Source organism: Dasypus novemcinctus, chromosome 12 (assembly GCF_030445035.2).
Source record: "Dasypus novemcinctus isolate mDasNov1 chromosome 12, mDasNov1.1.hap2, whole genome shotgun sequence".
Classification (NCBI taxonomy): Eukaryota; Metazoa; Chordata; class Mammalia; order Cingulata; family Dasypodidae; genus Dasypus; species Dasypus novemcinctus.
In genome coordinates, this window is record NC_080684.1 from 33,945,045 (window position 1) to 33,965,331 (window position 20,287).

General features: G+C 51.3%; 1 protein-coding gene across 1 annotated transcript; it reads left to right on the plus strand.

Moving 5' to 3' along the window:
• Nucleotides 1-657: 657 nt before the first annotated feature.
• On the plus strand, nucleotides 658-9,786 carry KRT84 (keratin 84). Its single transcript, XM_004460952.3, has 9 exons — nucleotides 658-1,209; nucleotides 2,682-2,890; nucleotides 3,477-3,537; nucleotides 4,695-4,790; nucleotides 5,688-5,852; nucleotides 5,993-6,118; nucleotides 6,621-6,841; nucleotides 7,270-7,301; nucleotides 8,733-9,786. Exons 1-9 carry the CDS (start codon nucleotides 658-660, stop codon nucleotides 9,161-9,163), a joined length of 1,893 nt encoding a protein of 630 aa, XP_004461009.1. The 3' UTR covers nucleotides 9,164-9,786.
• Nucleotides 9,787-20,287: the final 10,501 nt, after the last annotated feature.

Consider the following 20,287-nt stretch of genomic DNA (forward strand, 5'->3'; position numbering starts at 1 on the left):
TCGACTCATATAAAACCATCCAAACCAGATCATGAAGGACAGATAAAACACCGCAAAGGTTTTCTAACCATTTACTTCATTTACAAAGATGAAATAAGCTTATTCTTCCCATATCGTTTCTTACTTGGAGTTGTACAGACCCTGTTTCTCTTTTGCTCCCTAATCCCTTCTCTCTCGGGCCTGTGTCCATCCAGACACATTCCTCAAGATCCTCTTGCTGCAGCTGTCGCCATCCTAACGTTCCAGTGGTTAGCCACGTTTGCAGTGAAAAACCCTATGGGATTTATGAACAAGGCAAAGTAATGTCCCCATAATGGCAAGTGTGGTAGACTTGTGGCGAAAAAATAGGACTATAAGGTTATATATGTTTATGAGTTTTTAATGTTTATAGGCTTAATATTATGGCCCTCATCCTGATGGGAATAGGTGTGTCTGAGGTTGGTTCACTACTAAGGAGGTGACAGGCATGAAGAGTTTCTGCTAACTACCCAAGCTCATAAATGCCTTCAAATGGCATTTTTTCATTTTTATAGGGCCAATCCTCTGATCACTACACACATAAAAGGGGTGCTAGGGATCCACTAGCCTCAGAGGGACTCCTAGCTCCAGCTTGCCCCATTCGACCATCGTGCCTTTGCTCCTGCACAAGAAGCCGTCATGTCCTGCCGCTCCTACAGAGTCAGCTCTGGTCACCGGGTGGGCAACTTCAGCTCTTGCTCAGCAGTGCTACCCCAGACTTTCAACCGGTTCCGGGCCAGCTCTGCCTCCTGCAGGAATGGGTTTGGCTTCCGCGGCCTTGGCGGCTTTGGTAGCCGGAGCATCGCCACCTTTGGACCGTGCGCACCCCGGATAGCTGTCGTAGGACCTCGTCCCATCCGCTGTGGAGTTGGCTTCGGTGCCGGCAGCGGGGCATCCTTTGGCTTTCGTGATGGAAGTGCCGTTGGTCTAGGGTACGGCGCTGGTAGTGGCATTGGCTTGGGGTTTGGAGCCGGCGGTGGCCTTGGCTATGGCTTCGGCGGCCCTGGCTTTGGCTACAGAGTTGGAGGAGTTGGAGTCCCAGCAGCCCCAGCGATCACAGCTGTGACTGTTAACCAGAGCCTGCTGACCCCTCTCAACCTGGAGATTGACCCCAATGCCCAAAGAGTGAAGATGGCTGAGAAGGAGCAAATCAAGACCCTCAACAACAAATTTGCCTCCTTCATTGATAAGGTACTTATGATAGCTGAATCTCTGGGCTTGGGATGATGAGGGCTCAAATGCCTTGTGGTCTTCTCCCCCTGAAGCAGTGGCTCAGGCATGGGGCATCAACCCCGTGTCCTTCACGTGTCAATCAAAGGCATTATGGTTGACTTCTGGGTCACTGTGCTGCAGAGTATGGACAAGCTTGAGGAAACACTGCATGGTGGGACAGGCTAAGAGAGGGGCTGTATCTTCTAGAGGAAAGTGGATCATCCAGTCAAATATGAGGGCATTTAGGCAAACTAAGACCTGCCATCTGGGACTTAGAAATAGCTCCCAAACATACTAAAAATGTTAGAACCTCAGCCAGATGTTGGCTGGCATATGTTTTATTCTCTGGATCCTCATGCTCTTTTTGAGATTCCCATAGTTTCTGAGACTGGTGGCCACATTTGTTCAAGTTTAGGAGAGTGGAGAATGGAGTTGAATAATTTTCCATAAAAATTAAAGAATTCATTGAATAATCTGAATTTTAAAATAATGAAGGGTCAATTATCTGACATTGTATTTAGACTATACAACCAGATAATTACTTCTGCTTGCCTGCTTACAGTAGTGCAGACACAGCCTAAGTTTAAACTGTTCCAAGCTATGAAACTCAGGTAATGAGCTTGCTCACTGGGACTATGTAGTCAGGCAAACCATACCATTCAGAACCAAGCAAAAAAAGTCTTTCCAGGCCTAAATTAAATTCACTTTGGAGTCCACAAAGGGGAGCAGCCACAGGCTTACCTACTTGGGGTATCAAGATTCAGCCAGAGTTGCCTCAGTTGGGGCCACTGCAGGGAATGGCCATTCGTAGCCCCTGAACTTCAGGCCAATGTAAAGGAAGAGTGATGTGGATAACCCAAAAGAAGCAACACCTCACAAGCCAGGTCCACATGGCGCTGGAATGCTTTCATTTTTTCTGAGTTTGGAAATTAACTTCTGTGAGCTTCAGTTTCCTTATCTCTAAAATTGGGGGGTGGGGAGGCAGGGAGCAAATTATCTTTACACTCTCCTCCAGCTCTACAGTTAATGTAATATCTGAAATGATGAAGCCCCATTCCAAACCAAATGAATTCCACTCTGCTCCTCATTCTCTGCTAAGGATGGCTGACATTTCTGAATATAGGCAAAGCTTATATTCAGCTTCAGCAGAATCAGTCTTTCTAATGTCTTGACAGACTGCCTTACACCTTTGTGGTGGAGGGGAAAGTGGTACTGAAGTGTGTTGGTTCAAAACCCTCAGTTTGTGGCTGAGCCTGGCAGAGCCTGAGGAGGAGATGACAGACCAGCTCTTCCAACTCCCCCTGAATTAGAGGAGGGGTGAAAGTCAGCAGAGGAGAGAACAAGGGCAACCTGTGGTTAAGCGTCATCTGTGGCCATCTGAAAAAATGGACAACAAGACAGGGACCCCATCAATTACTTCAGTTGCCTTTTTTAAACCCCTGTGAATGCAGGTGCGGTTCCTGGAGCAGCAGAATAAGCTCCTGGAGACCAAGTGGCACTTCCTGCAAGATCAGAAATGCATCCAGAGCAATCTGGAGCCCCTCTTTGAGAACTACATCAGCACCCTGCAGAGGCAGGTGGATGTAGCAAGTAATGACCAAGTCCGGCTCGAGGCCGAGAGGAACCACATGCAGGACGCCCTTGAGGGCTTCAAGAAGAAGTGAGTGACATCTGGGCTGCAGGATGAAGGATGGGAGTGGGTGGTCCCAAAAGCAGCTGCTAAACTCAGAGGAGAGGGTCAGGAAGGACCGGGGCTGAATGTTGGTTACAATACCAACCTGGGGACAGGGAGAGGGAGGCTCCTCTTCTCTAGCTCTTAAGGGGAGAGAAGACTTGGAATTGGGAATGATTTGTCCATCGTTCTGCCTATGGGAAGGGAGAAGTTGGCCCCAGAAATAGGTGCCCTCTTGTTTTGAACACAGTGACCAGTTCCTGCACTGAATTGGGTGTCCTCCTTCTTCTCTGGTCAAGTGTATGATGCTCATTCTTTTCTGAGAAGTAAAGCAATGGTGCAGAGTGTTCCACCCCAAATTCCAACGTGAGAAAGTAAAACTGATTGGAGAACTGAGAGCCACTGGCTCGTAAGAGGTTTCTAAATGTGGGGGAGAGAGGATGACACAGCATGGGGGTGGCAATAGGAAGCCATGCTGCCACCTGGAGCAATCTTAAGTGGATCACATGGGATTTAGGAGTCACTGACTCTCAGTTCAGAGTGAGAACTTCCTTCCTAATTCTTATTATCCCAGGTATGAAGAGGAAGTGGTACTGCGGGCCAATGCTGAGAATGAGTTTGTGGCTCTGAAGAAGGTAAGACAGAGCAACAGATCCAGGCAAACGTCTCCTCCAGGCAGGCAAATGTTCTCAAGCCCCTCCCCACCCAGAAAATCCCCAGGCATCCCAATGGAGTATGGTTCTACTTGCACAAAGATAGTAAGACCCTAAGATCAAAACACGGTCCCTTCAAGTTTCTCATTTGGCCTCAATTGGTTATGATCAGGGTTTTGTGAGAACGAAGGTCTGAAGAGATGACCTTTTAAGTCTCTTGGACTATCCAGATTTCTCCCTGCCTCTAAATAAGCATCAGGACTGAGACTATATTTAGGGAAAATTTCTTTTTTTTTTTTTTTTTAAGCTGTAAGGTAAAGTCTTTATTGAATAAAGTTTCAAAATTAGATATCTCTTGTGGTACATCCACTTGAGGGGGCTGGGTATCTTTTTCACCTTCAGTAGAAAGAAGCAGAGAGACAGCTGCTGTAACCAGCAGCCCCCCAAGTCACACGATTTCTTTTGACCCTTGACAGCCCAGCCCGCCAAACCTCCCACCCCACCCCACCCTTCTTCAGGGAGACTTTCTGGTCTTTCTAATAGTTGTCTAATATCCTTGAGACACATTGTGCTTAGTTGCGGTGGACTTTTTTTAGTATGCTGATATCTTACTTATATTTCCTAATTTTTCTTTTTTTTTTTTTTTTGCTTTTATTATTTTTTTAATATTTATTTATTTATTTTTTTAAATTACATTAAAAAAAATATATGAGGTTCCATTCAACCCCACCGCCCCCGCCCCCCACTCCCCCCACAGCAACACTCTCTCCCATCATCGTGATACATCCATTGCACCTGGTAAGTTCATCTCTGAGCATCACTGCACCCCATAGTCAATGGTCCACATCATAGCCCAGACTCTCTCACGTTCCATCCAGTGGGCCCTGGGGGGATCTACAGTGTTATTTAGGGAAAATTTCTAGCAGCCCCTGGGGGAGTTTTCACATTTTAGTGGGGAGAAGAGCAAGAGTCACTAAGCATCATTTCTATCCCATGACTTTACAACCCATCCCCAAAGCCCTGGCCTGGCCCTGTGGGAATTGAACTGATCTTCACACCCGTCTCCGGACGCTGCCAAGGTGGGAAGGTGAGCCAGACGCACAGGAAATGAGTATTTTGTCCTTGTCTCTCTTATGCAGGATGTAGATACAGCTTTCTTAAATAAGTCTGATCTGGAAGCCAATGTGAATTCTCTAGACTGTGAGATTGAATTCCTGAAAAACCTGTACTTTGAGGTAAGGCCTCACCCTCTCTGAGTCATCCAAGGAAGTTCAGTGGTTGGCCTGGACTCCCTAAGGGCTTGGTCTGGGGTGGCATTGTTTCCAGCATTTGCTATCAGACACCTTTCCTCCCACTCCAGTCTACATGTTCTATATGCCAAGGTAGCTACAAGTGGAGAATATAAGGTAAGCAGAAGAATTCTCAGAACCTCGACTCAGGACTTTGAATAAACTCCTTGGATCTGTACGATCCAACTCCTTATTAGCCTTTCCAAAAACTGGGTTCTAGAAACCTTACTTCCCATCTCCTAATCAGAAGACTCTAGAAAACTGATTTGCCAGGAGAGGTAAGGGGGAAAAATGAGTTTGATCTAATTAGTTAAACCGACTCACCATCTTTTGCTTCATGAGTGGTCTGTTTGTTCTAGTACAGACTCCAGCCAGAGCTAAGTTTCTGGTACTGAGCGGCATGAGTTTTCTTCAGCCCTTGCAGGCTAGTTCCAAGCACCCTGGTTCTATTAAGGACTTGGGATATGTGAATTCCCAGACCACCAAGTTCAAGAATACTGTCAGCCCTCAACAATCCAGGACCAAAACAGCCAATTTGCAAATAATAAAGAAGAGTTTAAGCCCCGGCATGGCTCCCAACCCCCTCCACAAAGTCCCTAGAGCCCCATGATTATAATATTCGTCTAAGCAAATTAAGATGTTAAAGGGACTTCTCCAAAATGCACAAGGGTCCTAAAGTCAAACAAAAATGGTTGTCCACTCCACTGCTTTGCTCTGAGCCAATGGGCCAGAGCTGGCCACAAGGCTCTCTGCTCCTGACACCACATTCTGGGGCTCCTCTGTCAGAGTCCTGGCCGCTGAGAGGGGTCCTCAGCCCATTCGCTTGCTGATCCCCCAACACAGGAAATACGGTTGCTGCAGTCCCACATCTCAGAGACATCGGTTATCGTGAAGATGGACAACAGCCGGGACCTGAACCTTGATGGGATCATTGCTGAGATCAAGGCCGAGTATGAGGATATCGCCAGGCGCAGCCGGGCTGATGCTGAGAGCTGGTACCAGACCAAGGTGGGCAGGGCAAGGCTTGAGCAGGGGTCTAGGCAGGTCTGGGGGGAGGCTCAAACAAGGGAATTGGCCCACAGGAGGTCTGAGGGCCCCAACTCGGTGGCCTGACCTTGAACCCATGGCACAACCCCTGCTTCCCCCAGTACGAGGAGATGCGGGTGACGGCGGGCCAGCACTCTGACAACCTGCGCAACACGCGGGACGAAATCAATGAGCTGACTCGTGTGATCCAGAGGCTGAAGGCGGAGATCGAGCACAACAAGGCTCAGGTGGGCAAAGGAAATGAGAGGAAGCACCAGAGGGAGGAGAGGCAGGACCCCAAACTTTGGGGAGCCCCAAGTCTGGTGAGGTGGGGGAGACCACCAAGACCCAAAAGCAAACAAAGGGATGGAGTCATCCAGGAAGGCTCCCTGGAGGAGGAAAACGTGGAAAGAAAGAGGAGCATCCCATATAGAAGGAGAGGTCTAGCGCAGACACAGAGGGAGAAGGTGAAACAGAAAGATTGGGTTTATTCCCTGGACCCCGTGAATCTTGGGGAAGCAGGAATTGGGAAGGGCACAGTCAGTAGGGATGGAAACTGAAGAAAAGCCAGGCCCTGTCCCCGAGTGACATCAAACCACAGGGTTGCCAATCCCTGGGAAAGCAGCTACCCAGGAATCCATCCTGGCTTAGCATCAAGCTGTGCTTCCCCCAGCAGGGAGTTTCTAACCTCCCAACCCATACTCCCCTTGGCCCCTGCCAAAGCTCATCTGCAGCCTGCCTTCCTTACAGCATGCCAAGCTGGAGGCTGCAGTGGCCCAGGCAGAGCAGCAGGGCGAGGCGGCCCTTGCCGATGCCAAGTGCAAGCTGGCCGAGCTGGAGGCCGCGCTGCAGCAGGCCAAGCAGGACATGGCGCGGCAGCTGCGCGAGTACCAGGAGCTGATGAACGTCAAGCTGGCCCTGGACATCGAGATCGCCACCTACAGGCGCTTGCTGGAAGGCGAGGAGTGCAGGCGAGTCTCTCTGTGCAGCAGGAGGGAGTAAAGTCAGACTTAGGCATCTAGAAAGACTAACCAAGTGGGGGAGGGGGCATAGACAACCAGGTGAAGAACTGAAGAATTTCTGAAACGAGCAGTCTCTAGAGGTGATAATACCTTTTCTGCAACATCGGTCAGAGGTTGCCGTTGGCTCTAGATCTGTGGCTCCCAAATGCACATACATAGACCGGCTGTACCAGATCCCAGGCGGTTTTGCTTCGTTGGTTAGTGTGTTTAAAAATAATAAGAGTAATAACACATTTCCTCAAATATTTTGACAAATATTTCAAAGCTCATAGCCAGAGGTGAGAAGCACTGGTTCACTTGATCACTCAGCCAAGGAAGTTCTTTTCATAGCAAGTACGATTTCAGGGAATAACAGATTTGTCTCTTTGTCTCTCCAGGATCTGTGAAGGTGTTGGACCAGTGAACATATGTAAGAAACTTGTCTTTTCCCTCTTCATAAATTCCTCTCCTGGGGCCCTCCAAATTGCCTTTAAACTGGCGCACACGTGGGGTCAGGAGCCCGCCAAGAGGGTGGCTGGCCCCGAGAGCCAGGGTCCGCCAGTGCCTGGGCTGGGACGATCTCCTTAGCCGTGGCCTGAGATCTCCTCGGAGCCCGCCTTCCCCAGAATGAAGCATTAACAAAGGTTTGCAGTGGTTACAAAGTGGGAGAAGGCTCCAGAAGCAAGTCAGCCCTTTTTGTTTCAAGACCAGGGAAGGGATGGAAAGGGGGGTGTTGGGAGCTCTCTCACCCCCCGAGGGCAGAGGAGAGGACATGGCTGAATGGAAGCCCCACCTGCCACTCCCCTTATGCCCAAAGCACGCAGGGCACTGCGCCAGGCTCTGCAGGGCAGGGCAGGGGCACAGAGCATTGCCAGCCCCAGCCCCTGCTCCCTGGAACTGTGGTCTTCCTGAGAAGATGGGTGCTGTCCACAATCAACCAATCCTCAAAGGATCCCTGGAGGAACAGGCATTGGCACCCTGTTTGCTCACTCAGAGAAAATAGCTGATCTGCCTGGAGTCACAAAATTAGTCATCGGCACAGCCAGAATTCAAACCTAGGTTTGGTTTCTGACTCCAAAAGCAGAAATATACACCTGCTCGAGGAGATACTTGAGTGGGTCAGACAGGGGAGAGCCGGCAGAGAGGGGGAGGCGGCAAGGAATGGCTTTCTGCAGGAAGTCACACAGGGGGCAGGAAGGATTTGGGTAGGAGGAGAGGCTGTGTCCTCCGCAGAAGGCGGCTAGCCTAAGCAAGAGTCCTGGGGCAGGGAGGAGTGTGGGGTGGAAGCCAGAGGGCTCCCGGAGCAGAGCCGCTGACTCTGGGTGGGAAGAGCGCTGGCGAGGGGCTGTGTTGGAGGGGTTTCTTGCGTGCTGCTCTGGGTGGGAGTGTGACAGCCACCAAGGCGCATAACGTAACTGGAAGAGCACGACGCCCCCCCCATCACTTTATATAGCCACTGCTATAGCTGGATAACAAGGTTCCTATCTGCCTCAGACAGCTCATCCCAGCTCTGGCTATATCTAAGTGACCGTCATCAAAAGCTCTGTGCAGACATCTAGGGAACTGGTTGACTTCTTCCATTCTAATCTAGATGTTTGACCTTAGTATAAATCACAGCCTTTTGAGTCACCCAGACAAGAGAAGGGCAGGCTACAGACAACAGGGAACGCTTCTACCCACCCGGGGCCACTTGCTCCGATGCCCAAAGCCCTGGTACCCACTGCTCCCCAAAACGCCTTGCCCAGGCGCTGGACGCCCGTCGCGCGGCCCCAGCGGGGAGCAGGGCGGGCGCGACCCCGGGGCCCCGGGTGAAGGGACGTCCCCCAGGCTCAGCCTCCCTGACGGTTTCTCTCTCCCGCAGCGGTGAGCAGCTCGCGGGGCGGCGTGGTGTGCGCGCCCGAGCCCTTCGCGCCCTGCGCGCCCGCCCGCGGCGTGGTCTTCTCCAGCAGCAGCGGCAGCCGCGCGGCCGGCGGCCTCCTGGCCTCGGGCGGCCTCCTCGCCTCGGGCGGCCTCCTGGCCTCGGGCGGCCTCCTGGCCTCCGGCGGCGCCTGCGCCTCGGGCCTGAGCGGGGCCCGGGTCGCCGTGGGCGGCGGGGATCTGCTGAGCTCGGGCGCCCGGGGCGGCGCCGTGCTCGTGGGCGACGCCTGCGCCCCCTGCGTCCCCAGCGTCCCCAGCGTCCCCTGCACCCTGCCCGCCCAGGGCGGCTTCAGCAGCTGCAGCGGCGGCTTAGGCGGCCGCGCCTCCAGCGTCCGCTTCGTCACCACCACCACCTCCCGCCACACCAAGTACTGAGAGCTGAGCGCGAGAGCCACTGCTGAGAGAACCATCTCGACGTCCCCTGCTTCCAGCCCCCGAGGCGCGCGGACTCTGTGTCTGAGGGCTTCCAGCCACCCCTCCTGCCAGGAATCCGACCCTCGATCCTCCCCCAGGGGTCGCTCTGCCTGGCCCTGAATCCTCTAAGGGGATTTTTCACCTGTAGCGGCGCCATCCGCAGGCCCAGCGGAGCTGGTGCTCCCTGACTCCCAACTTGCTTCCTTTGGATCACTCCTCACCATCCAGCTAAACAGCCTGGAGAAACGCAGATTCAGAAAAAAATCAGGCTTCTTGCGGAGAAAAGGAACCGTTCAAGGCCAAACGGCATGTGTTGTGGCACCGTCGGCATCCGTGGCTTTGGAGCAATTTGGAGGATCTGGCTGACCATCCGTGGCCCGCGGCTCTAGCCTGCAGTTTCTTTGCTTCCCGCCTCTACCCTTTCCCTGGCAGGAGAAGACGCTTTCCTTCTCTTCCTGACCCAGAAGGTTCCAAAGTCCTTGGTGGCTCAAGGGACCCCCCGAGATGGTTCTCGCAGTTCTCCCAGTGGCATATGTCCTGGATGTTCCTTTTCCTGGGTTGGTGGTTTTCCTCGGGCCTGTGAGTCCGGGAGGTGGGTGGGGTGCTGGTGGAGAGACGGGCTCTGCTCCCCTCCACCTTGCCCTGCCCGGGTTGGTAGGGGGAGGCTCAGCCCTCCTGCTGCAGGGGGCTTGTGGCTGCAAGCTCCGGGGAGGGCTGGGGTGGGACGGGGCTGCTGTTTGTACTGCTCTTTGTGTTCCTGGGTTTTCAATAAACTTGCCAAGCTGATTTCACAAAGACTCTGGCCTCTCCTTCTGGGTCCTGCTGGACTCCACCAGCCAGACAGCCCACCCTACTCAGGACCTGCCAACGGCAGCGACTGGTATCCTAGGCAGGGGCGAGGACCTGAGGATAGAGAGGGGAGGAACCACGGGAGCTGAGAGATCAGCAAGGAGACGTGCAGCAAGCGCGGGGCACTTCCCTCCAGGGATCAGCCTACACCTCGGAGATGCCTTCTCCTGGCCAAGGCCAACCTTTCCCCTGTTCTGGTCCACTTCTCCCACTCCTCTGGGATCATTGTAGGGACTTCCAGGTCTTTCTACTCCCACTCCTGTCCCCATCCAATTCACTCACCGCGATGCAGGGAGAGTGATCTTTCTCACCTGTTCTAGAAAACTGATCGTGACTTTCCTCTGCTTATAGCCCTCAGGGGCTCCCCATTGTCTTCCAGAAATAGCCCAAGCTTATAAACCCAGTGTGATCTGCGCATACATTTCCCACTCCTGCCATCCCCTCCACACACCCCACGTACAGTCTTCCACCCTTTTTTCATTCACTCAACAAACATCTGCTAAGTGCCTGCTACACACCAGCCATGCTGCTGGGAAAATAAGAACAAACAAGATTTGGTCCTTGCCTTCAAAGAGCTTGTAGTCCAGTTTGATAGGTGTATAGGCAAACAAAAACACACAATTATGATTACTGCGTTGAGTGCTGTGTTAACAGTAGAATCAGCACTACAGTGGATAGAGAAGAGGTCCTGTCCAGACGTGGGCCATTGTTGAAGGTTTCCTGGAGGATGTAATGTCCAAGCTGAGATGTGAAGGATAGGAGGGAGCTGTACTGAGAAGGGAAGGTGTCCTGGGCAGAGGCAAGAGCGTGGGCAAAACCAAGAGGCTGGACAGAGCATGACACTTTGGGAACCCACCTGGAGTTGAGGATGACCACAGCACAAAGTGGCACAAGGTGGTCACGGGAGCTGGCCAAGGCACACCCTGGTCATCGCCCCATTAAGGCACAGAGCTCAAAGAGGACTTGTTTGCGGGTCCGCCTCATCTCAAGAGAACACTCTGTTTAGAGAGCTGGAGGTACATCTTCCATCTTTTTCTATTTTGCCTTGCCCAGGCCTCGCCCGGCCTCTGGGGACCTGCAGGTTACAGCTCACAGGGTAAGGTCGGCCTGACTGTGGACCCCCCAGCCCACCTGACCTCCTGCTTGCAGGGGCTCCTGACTTCCCATCTCACCTCCCGTGTGCAAAGTCACAGCCACCCCGGAGGCGGCAGCAGCGCCCAGGCAGCCCCATCCGGACTCGGTGCCTGCCCTCAGCCAGGCCTACACCTGCCCTGCACCGACATGGCTTCATTGCCTCAGCTGCACATCCACTGTTCATCACCTGCTCTGTGACAGAGGTGCTGTTTCCTTCAAGTATTTTTTCTCTGCCAGCTGCCAGGATGTTCAGCTTTGTCAGTAGATATTGCAATTAGTCATGGGAGAGCCATTGCTGAAGGAAGGGTCTCTCCTTCTGGTGCTGTCTTGGTGGGCTCCTGGGCAGGGTCTCCAGGGTTCCTGCAGCACAGACAGCGTCTACAGGCCCAGCTCCCGCAGCAGCTAGCATTTGACAACATTCTACATCCATTCCTGATTTAAACAAACAAACAAACACATTAACTCCCAGCAAACTCAGAAGAGAGGAGAACTTCCTTAACCTGGTAAAAGGCATCTACCAAAAAAACCTCAAGCTAACAATGAACTTCATGGTGAAAGACTGAACGCTTTCTCTTAGGATTGAGAACAAGATAAAGATGCCTGCTCTCACTACTCCTATTCAATATTGCATATCCCATCCTAGCCATTGCACTAGTGCAAAGAAAGGAAAGAAAAGAGGGAGGGAGGGAGGAAAGGGGGGTCATACAGGTTGGAAAAGAAGAAATGAATGTTTCCATTTTCAGAAAATGCAATTTTTTACATAGAAAATTCCAAGGAATCTAAAAAAGAATACCCTACTAGAACTAATAAGTGAGTTTAACAAGATTTCAAGATGCAGGGTCAATATACAAAAATAACTGTATTTCTACATATTAATAGTAGCAATGAACTATTGGAAATTTTTAAATTTAAGTACCATTTATAATAGCACCCAAAAAATGAAATATTTATGTCTAAACCTTTAAAAATATATGAAGTGGAAAGTGGATTTGGCTCAACTGATAGAGCATTCGCCTACCACATGGGAGGTCCAGAGTTCAAACCCAGGGCCTCCTGGCCCATGTCGTGAGCTGGCCCACACACAGTGCTGATGTGCGCAAGGAGTGCCGTGCCATGCAGGGGTGTCCCCCACATAGGGGAGTTCCACGCACAAGGAGTGCACCCTGTAAGGAGCCGCCCTGCACGAAAAAAGTGCAGCCTGCCCAGGAGTGGCACCACACACATGGAGAGCTGATGCAGCAAAATGACGCAACAAAAAGAGACACAGATTCCCAGTGCCACTGATAAAAATGCAAGTGGACACAGAGGAACACACAGCAAATGTACACAGAGAGCAGACAACTGGGGGAGGAGGGGAAAGGGAGAGAATTTTTTTTTTAAAGTATGTGAAGGATCTGTCTACTGAAAACTACAAAACAATGAAAGAAATCAAAGTAGACATAAATAAATGGAGAGCTATTCTGTGCTCACAAATTGGAAAACTCAATAGTGTTAAAATGTTCAGTCTCTCCAGAGCGTTTTATAGACTTAACACAATCCCAATAAAAATCCCAGCATGATTCTCTACAGATATCAAGAAGCTGATAGTAAAATGTTTATAGGACAAAGATCTAGAATAGCCAAAACAATTTTGAAATAGAAGAACCAAGTTGGAGGACTCACATTATCTGATTTCAAAACTTATCAAGCTTCAATATTCAAGACAGTATGGTATTGGCAAAAGGATAACAATGAAACAAAATAGAGGGTCTAGAAATACTTCATGGTGAAAGACAGAACACTTTCTCCTTAAGATTGAGAGTAAGATAACAATGCCTGTTCTCACTATTCTTATTCAATATTGCATATGCCATCCTAGCCATTGCACTAGGGCAAAGAAAGGAAGGAAGAGAGGGAGGGAAGGAGGGATATATGAGGGATATATGATCAATTGATTTTGTCATAAAGGTACAAAGGCAATTCAATGAAGAAATATGATCTTTTCAGCAAACGATGTTCGATAATGGGACAGCCATATTTTAAAAAATGAATCTTACGCCTTGCACCTTATACAAAAATTAATGCAAAATACATCATAGGCTTACATGTAAAACTTAAAAACAAAATTTCTGTAATAAAATACAGGAGAAAATCTTTGGATCTTGGTTTAGGCAAAGATTTCTCAGATACAACACCAAAAGCACGATTCTCTTTTCAAAAAATGATTGAATGGACTTCATCGAGATTTAAAACTTTCTTTTAATAGAAAGACACCATTAAGAAAATGAAAAAGACAAGCCACAGAGTGGGAGAAAATCGTTGCAAATCTCATATCTAACAAGAGATTTGTACCCAGTTCTCCAAACGAGAACTCTCAAAATTAAACATTAAAAAAGCCAACAATCATTTTTTTCAATGGGCAAAAGATTTAACAGACACTCCATGAAAAAAATATGGCATACAAATTGCAAATAAGTCAACATGAAGAATTAAATCTCATTAGTCATTAGGGAAATGCAAATTAAAATCACAATGAGATACCACTGCACATCTATTAGAATAGCTAAAGAAATATTGACAATTCCAAGTGCTGCTAAGAACTGCAATTCTTATATTGCTGTTGGGAACGCAAATGGTACAACCACTTTGGAAAACAGCTTGTTGGTTTCTTATAAAGTTAAATATACACTTATTTAACTCAACAAGCCCATTCTTAGGTAGTTACCCAAGAAAACGTACGTTCATGCAAACACCTGTATATAAATATTTATAATGGCCCTATTTGTAACTGCCAAAAATTGGAAACAACACAGATGTTCTAACAGTGAGTGAACAGATAAACCAACTGTGATGCATTCATACAGTGGACTCTACCCAGCAAGGAAAAAGAACAAACTCCTGGTATACACAACAACATGAAAGAAACTCCAATGGGTTGTGCAACATGAAAAAAGGGAAAGGCAAGACTATAGGAACAGAAATTGATCAGTGATTGCCCAGTCCTAGGGGTGGAGGGAAGGATTGGCTACAAAGAGGCTGCAGAGGGAATTTGGAGGGATGATGGAAATATTTTGTACCTTTTTGTGTTAGTCAATACTCAAAGAACTGTACATCCAAAACAGTAAATTTTACTGTATATAAATCATAAGAGTGAATGTTTTTTATCAACTAAATGGGTCACATTGCTCAAAGTTTTCCAATAGCTCCCATGTCACACTGAGTTGAAATTTTAAAAAAAGGTTTTGAAATGGCCTACCAGTTTCCCCATACAATCTCTCCTATTATTTCTCTGCACTGACCTCCTAGTACCCTGCCCTCAAATATATCAAGCCTGCTCTGACCTCAGGGCCTGTGCCCTCTCTCTTGCCCCTGCCTGGAACATTTCCCCCAAATATATTATGACTCAATCCCTTACTCCTTCCCAGCTCAAGTGACCTTTCCTCCAGGAGGTCCTTCTCTGTAAAATCGCTTGCCCAGTCCCCTCCCCTCCCCATGCTGTATTTTTCTCCATAGCACAGGTTACCAATCACAAACCACATATTTTATTTAGTTGGTTGCCTGTCTACCCCACAAGAATGCAGGCTCTCTACAAGCAGGGGATTTGTTTATTTTGTTCACGGAGAACACAGTAGATGCACAAGAGACATTGGATAAAGGGAGCAGCCCGCTGCAGCCAGCAACTGCCAGAGCGAGGCAGAGCGGCAGGGTCCGGGGCAGTCAGGCTCGGAAATGGCCTTGTGAGTTCTCTCGTCTGATGGCTGACCACTAGAAGAGGCTCCCCGAGGCCTACATCAGCCCAGATGATCGGCGCCTAGGGCTGTACCAGGAAGTTTCAGTAAATGTCTGTAGAATGACTGAAAGAGGGGAGCCACGCCCAGATTTCAAGAAGTGCAGGTTCTGAGCCCTCACCAGGGAAACCAAGCCTCCATTTTTCAGGCACTGGCGGCCGCAGGCTCTGGCTGGGGTGACTCACTCTCCTGCCAGGGCAGTCACGTCCCACGCACGCCCCCTACCGACCAGACACCTCAGCAGCATCTCCACCTGGTAGGAATGTGGGGAAGCAAGGCATATTCCAGAGAATTTTCCACTAGAAGTCTTGGCTGTATGGGACCTCGCCACCCTGTTCCTTAGTAAGATGCCCGTCTCCTGTGTGCCACAACTGAGGAAATGCAATCCCCTGAACATGCCCAGGCCCTACCTGGCCTCACCAGCCCTTCCAGGCCAAAGGCTCTGCTGCCGGGGCTCAGCCTCCTGGAGGGAAACAGTCTGTTCTCCCCTGGGCTAAAGCCCTGAGGATATTCAAAATTGTTAACAATTAGTAAAGTGCAGCCAACAACCAATAAGAGGGAATGCCAGTGGGCACCTCCCGACAGCCTGCCGCCTGAAGGCCAGCCCAGGATTCCCCAGGAAGGCAGAAAGAGGCTTTCCCTGAACCAAGACGCCCGGGGAAGCCACAGGGATTTTCATTCTAGCTCAACAAAGTGCTTTCCTGCAGTCAGAACCGGTGGGTGATGAATTGACCGATCTGGGTGGTAATGAAATCCCTGTCATGGAGGTATGCAAGCTCAGTCGGGGCGAGTTTTGGGTAGCATCATAGAGAGGCGATTGGACTACATATCCTCTGAAGTCTCTGTCGAACCTAGAAGTCTGTGACTGTGGGAACTGTGTTCCCTTGTTTTATCATGTTCTTCCAGGGGAACAAAGCTAAGGAGCTGCCTACCATGGGCCCCTTGGGGCAGGGTATAGACAGACTGACCAGGAAAAAGCCTGGCAATGGAGCCCCCATACCCCAAACCCCATCCATGCACCCCTGAGCCTGGCCACGAATACCCCAAGCCTGCCTGGCTGCTCCTCCAGCGAGCAGCCTAGGCTGCAGGCCTGAGCAGGGGCCAGCCCCGGGGGCCTTCCCCCCAGCCAGGCTCTCCTGCAGCCTGAGCCAGGGACCCACTCAAGGGGGCAAACCACTGCCCCACATCCCCACTCCGGTGGCCTGGGCCATAGCATCTGCCACGCCCTTTCCTAGGTCCTCAGCAGGGCAGCTCACCTTTATGGAAGGCAGTGTTAGGGGTCAAAGTCATGGCCACTGCTGTGGGCATACCTGAGTTCAAACCCCAGGCCCTCTACTTACCAGTTGGGTGACCGAAGGTAATAACAGGTAACAGTAACAAGTATTGAACCAAGCAGTGTTCCCAGGGCTTTTTGTACTTTAACACGCTAATTCTTCCAATAACCTTATAAGGCAGGTACTTTTATTATTTGACAGATGATAAAACCAAGGCACAGAGGGGTGAAGAAGTGGAAGAGGCCATCTGATACCAGAGCTCACACTCTTCACCTGCCCCTTAATCTCAATAAGCCTCTTCCCTACTCTGTAAAATAGGAAAATATTTCCTCCTTCAAAGAGTTGTCATGAAGATTACATAGCTCAAGTGCTTAGTGCATAACCAGCCTGGCATACAGTGGGTGCACAATAAGTGTTTGCTATTGTTTTGATGACAGCAGCGGCGTCTATAACTGTTATTTTGACTTTTATTATTAATGGAGAACGGCTGTGGCCGGCAGCTCAACCACTCCAGCGCCAAAGAGGGGTGGATGGGGGAGTGCCAGAGGACTGGTTCCAGTCCAAAGCGCTGGAGACCAGTGCCACACCCTTGCCCTGCCGCCTTGCCAGCTCCTGCAGTGACCGCGCCTCTGCCGGGCCAGCTTTGGACGTCTGCTGCCCTCTGCTGGCCGACACCTTCAGCAGCAACACCGTGTGAGATTAAGCTGATATTGTTGGGGGGGGGGGCGGTGAGGGCAGAGGGAGGGAGCACAGAGTCTTTTAAAGCTATTTTTTACTCCGAAATTGTGTTTAGGACACAAACACAGTAACATCTTTTTAAAAGAACTCCAGCCTTCCCTCAGCAGCCTGACACAACACTGTTTTCACCATTCTGTGCATGCTCGGAAAACCACAGCCTGGAAGGAAGAAAGAGCCTTAGAAGAATTTGGGAATTGTAAGTTTTCTAACTGGGTGTCCTCCTAGGGGCTTAAAGGCCAAGGTTTGCCAAAGGTGATGTTTTCTGCCAACTATCCACTATTGAGAGCTTCAGGTATCCATTCACTTATTCATTCAGTAAACCAATATTTATTGTGCATTACCTATAGTCCCACAACTGCGGGGAACTATTTATAAGCAAAACAGAAAAAAATCCCTGCTCCCATGGATTTTACATTTTGGGGAGGGAGAGGAGACAGACAATAACCAATAAATATAATAAAAAAGTAAACTATAGGAGGAATTCGAAGGCAACAGTGCTGTGGACAAAGGAAATAGAAGAGAACAAGATTTTCCAGATGGGGAAGGTCTGCAGGTGGGAGGGCAGGCTGTCATTTTATTTTTCAGGAGGTACCGGGTTTTGAACCCAGGACCTCATCCATGGGAAGCAGGCGCGCAGCCGCTGAGCCACGCCCTCTCTGGGCTGTCATTTTTGAGTGAAGGGCCAGGGAGGCCTCTTTGAGAGGTGGTATTTGAGCAAAGACCCACAGAGAGTGGTGGAGCAAGCCGCATGGAGAAGAAATAGAAGTGCCAAGGCCCCGGTGAGGCCGTGCCCGGCGTGTTCCAGGAGGCCAGTGTGGCTGCTGAGGGCAGAGAGACCAGAGGAAGGCGTCAGAGGAGAGAGGGCCCGCAGGGAGAGCAGGCGGCCCTGTGGGCCAGCATTAGGGAGAGTCAGTCACTCCCAGGGACTGCGGAGTCGTTGGGGCTCTGAGCAGAGGAGTGACCTGCTGCGCCTTAATGCTTTACGGGGACTGCAGGAGACCAGGGGCGAGCAGGGATACCTGTGTATCAATCGTGGTTTTTTTTAAGATTTATTTATTCATTTAATTCTCTCCCCCCTCCCCCCCCCCCAGTTGTCTGTTCTCTGTGTCTATTTGCTGCTGTCTTCTTTGTCCGCTTCTATTGTTGTCAGCGGCACAGGAATCTGTGTTTCTTTTTGTTGCGTCATCTTGTTGTGTCAGTTCTCCGTGTGGGCGGCGCCATTCCTGGGCAGGCCGCACTTTCTTTCACGCTGGGCAGCTCTCCTTACGGGGCGCACTCCTTGCGCGTGGGGCTCCCCTATGCGGGACACACCCCTGCGTGGCAGGACACTCCTTGCATGCATCAGCACTGCGCATGGGCCAGCTGCAGATGGGTCAAGGAGGCCCAGGGTTTGAACCACGGACCTCCCATGTGGTAGACGGACGCCCTAACCACTGGGCCAAGCCCGCTTCCCCTGTGTATCAATCTTGACTGGCTGTATAACTAAATAAGTATATGGCTTTACAGAGCTGCTTTCCTCCTAAGAGTTAGAAAAAATGCTTCTTCAGCTTTAAAAAAAGAATAAAAAGTTTCAAAACCATTTCTCTGGCACAATGCTGAAATGAGAGGTTCTATTTACCCAGCACCTGCTCTGGCCCGGAGCAGCCGTGGGAAATAGCAAAGCTGCCGGGGTTGCTCCCTGCCGGAAGGTGGGTGGGCAGAGTGTGGGAAGAGAGCACAGAGTTTCTTGGTATTCCTGGTGGAAAAGCCCTTGGCGGGAAAGATGGGGCAGGCCAGGGAGCAGCCGTGATGGATGAGGGCTCCCGGGCCCCGGGGCAGAGGGGAGGGCCGGGCGGGTCCCCCAGCGCCTCGGCTTGCTCCGACCCTCACTGCTCTCACACACAGTCTCGAAATCATGCCCAAGTCTTATAAAAGCCAAAGAAAGCATCGTGGGGCCAGAAGACCCTTCGCGAGCTGTGTCCCGGCACCAGGGAACGGCATACACGCGGGTGCAGCGTAAAAACCTGGGCGAAGACCTGCGGCGCTGGAGGGTGCGACTCTTGAGCTGTGTGCCGGGACAGGCCCCGCCCGTGGGGGGCTGGTCAGGGCTGACCGGGGAGCAGACAGCCGGGAAGGACCGGGAGACACAAACACAAACGGGCGTGGCCCACGGGCAGCCCAGGACAGATGGGGCGGGAGCGGGGCAGACAGCAGCACCCCCATATCCCTTGAAAGCTCCAGACAGTCTTCCCGGAAGCAAGGGACCTTGAAGCACAGTGGAGAGAAAGAAGGGAAGGGAGCGGTGAGGCCCTGGGGTGGGGGAGAGGGCGCGTTACCCTGGAAACACCCCAGCTGAGGGGCAAACGCAGGAGGGGTGTGGCAGAAGCAGGTGGGCTGAGGCGGGAGTGACAAGGTCCCTGGGAGTCTCCAGGTGTGCTCGGGGAGCAGGTGCAGAGGGCGTTTACAAGATGCCTGGAGCTCCAGACCAACCAGCCCTGGAGCCTCCCTGGAATATGTGGCCCCTCGAGAGCATTTCAAATTACAGGAGGGACGTGGGTTCTTGAGCTGGCATTCCCGAAACTAGGTGTGGCCTTCAAAGGTGTGGGGCGTGGGGGAACAGGACCTAAGCAGGCTGTGAATGACTGCACCTCGGACGTGAGGGTGTGGAGGGGGATAATTGGGCTTACCTGGGGAGCCCAGGAGAGGGCATTTTATGGCTTACCTGCTGAGGCGGAACGGAGAAATCAGCCACCCCCTGGTGAGATCACAAAGGCTTCCTGGGAGAGGTGGACGTTCTGGGATATTCCAGGAAAACGTGTGACCAAGGAGAAGGCGTGGGAGGGAAATGAAGAGGGCACGGGTGGGCAGTAAATGAGGTGGCCAGGAAGCGAGGTGGTGGGTGACAGGTAGAAGCAGCCACTGGCCGTGGGTTCTCTGCCCCTCCCTCGGACGGCTGGTGGACGCCACGTCCCCCGGCTCCACACAGGCCCTCAGCTATGTCCAGACTGACCTGGCCTGGGAGTCTTCAACTGCCCCTGATGACCTGGGAACAAGCCCAGAGGACTCAGCCTCCCTCCCCGCTTTGCTCTCAGCCCAGCTCCTCCAACCCGTCGTGCCCCTGGACAGCCGTCCCGAGCAGCCCCCGCCGGCCCTGGGCTCAGCGCAGCCATCTGCAGCAGCGCGCGCGCCACCTCGCACCCTGAGCGCGTCCCATTCCCGTGCTGGGCTAGCCCGTCCTCACTCCCGGGATGCCCCCCACGGGGGCGCACACCTTTGCTCTGCCTTAGGATCGTCTGGACAGTCCTGGACGGGTATCTGGTTTTAAAACCGGTGGGTATCCCCCA

What these genes read in the sequence shown, in the direction of transcription:
- KRT84 (XM_004460952.3), top strand. Translation starts at nt 658, where the DNA reads ATGTCCTGCCGCTCCTACAGAGTCAGCTCTGGTCACCGGGTGGGCAAC. An exon ending in TTGCCTCCTTCATTGATAAG is followed by an intron (nt 1,210 to 2,681) that starts GTACTTATGATA and finishes CTGTGAATGCAG; the next exon opens with GTGCGGTTCCTGGAGCAGCA. An exon ending in AGAGCTGGTACCAGACCAAG is followed by an intron (nt 5,853 to 5,992) that starts GTGGGCAGGGCA and finishes TGCTTCCCCCAG; the next exon opens with TACGAGGAGATGCGGGTGAC.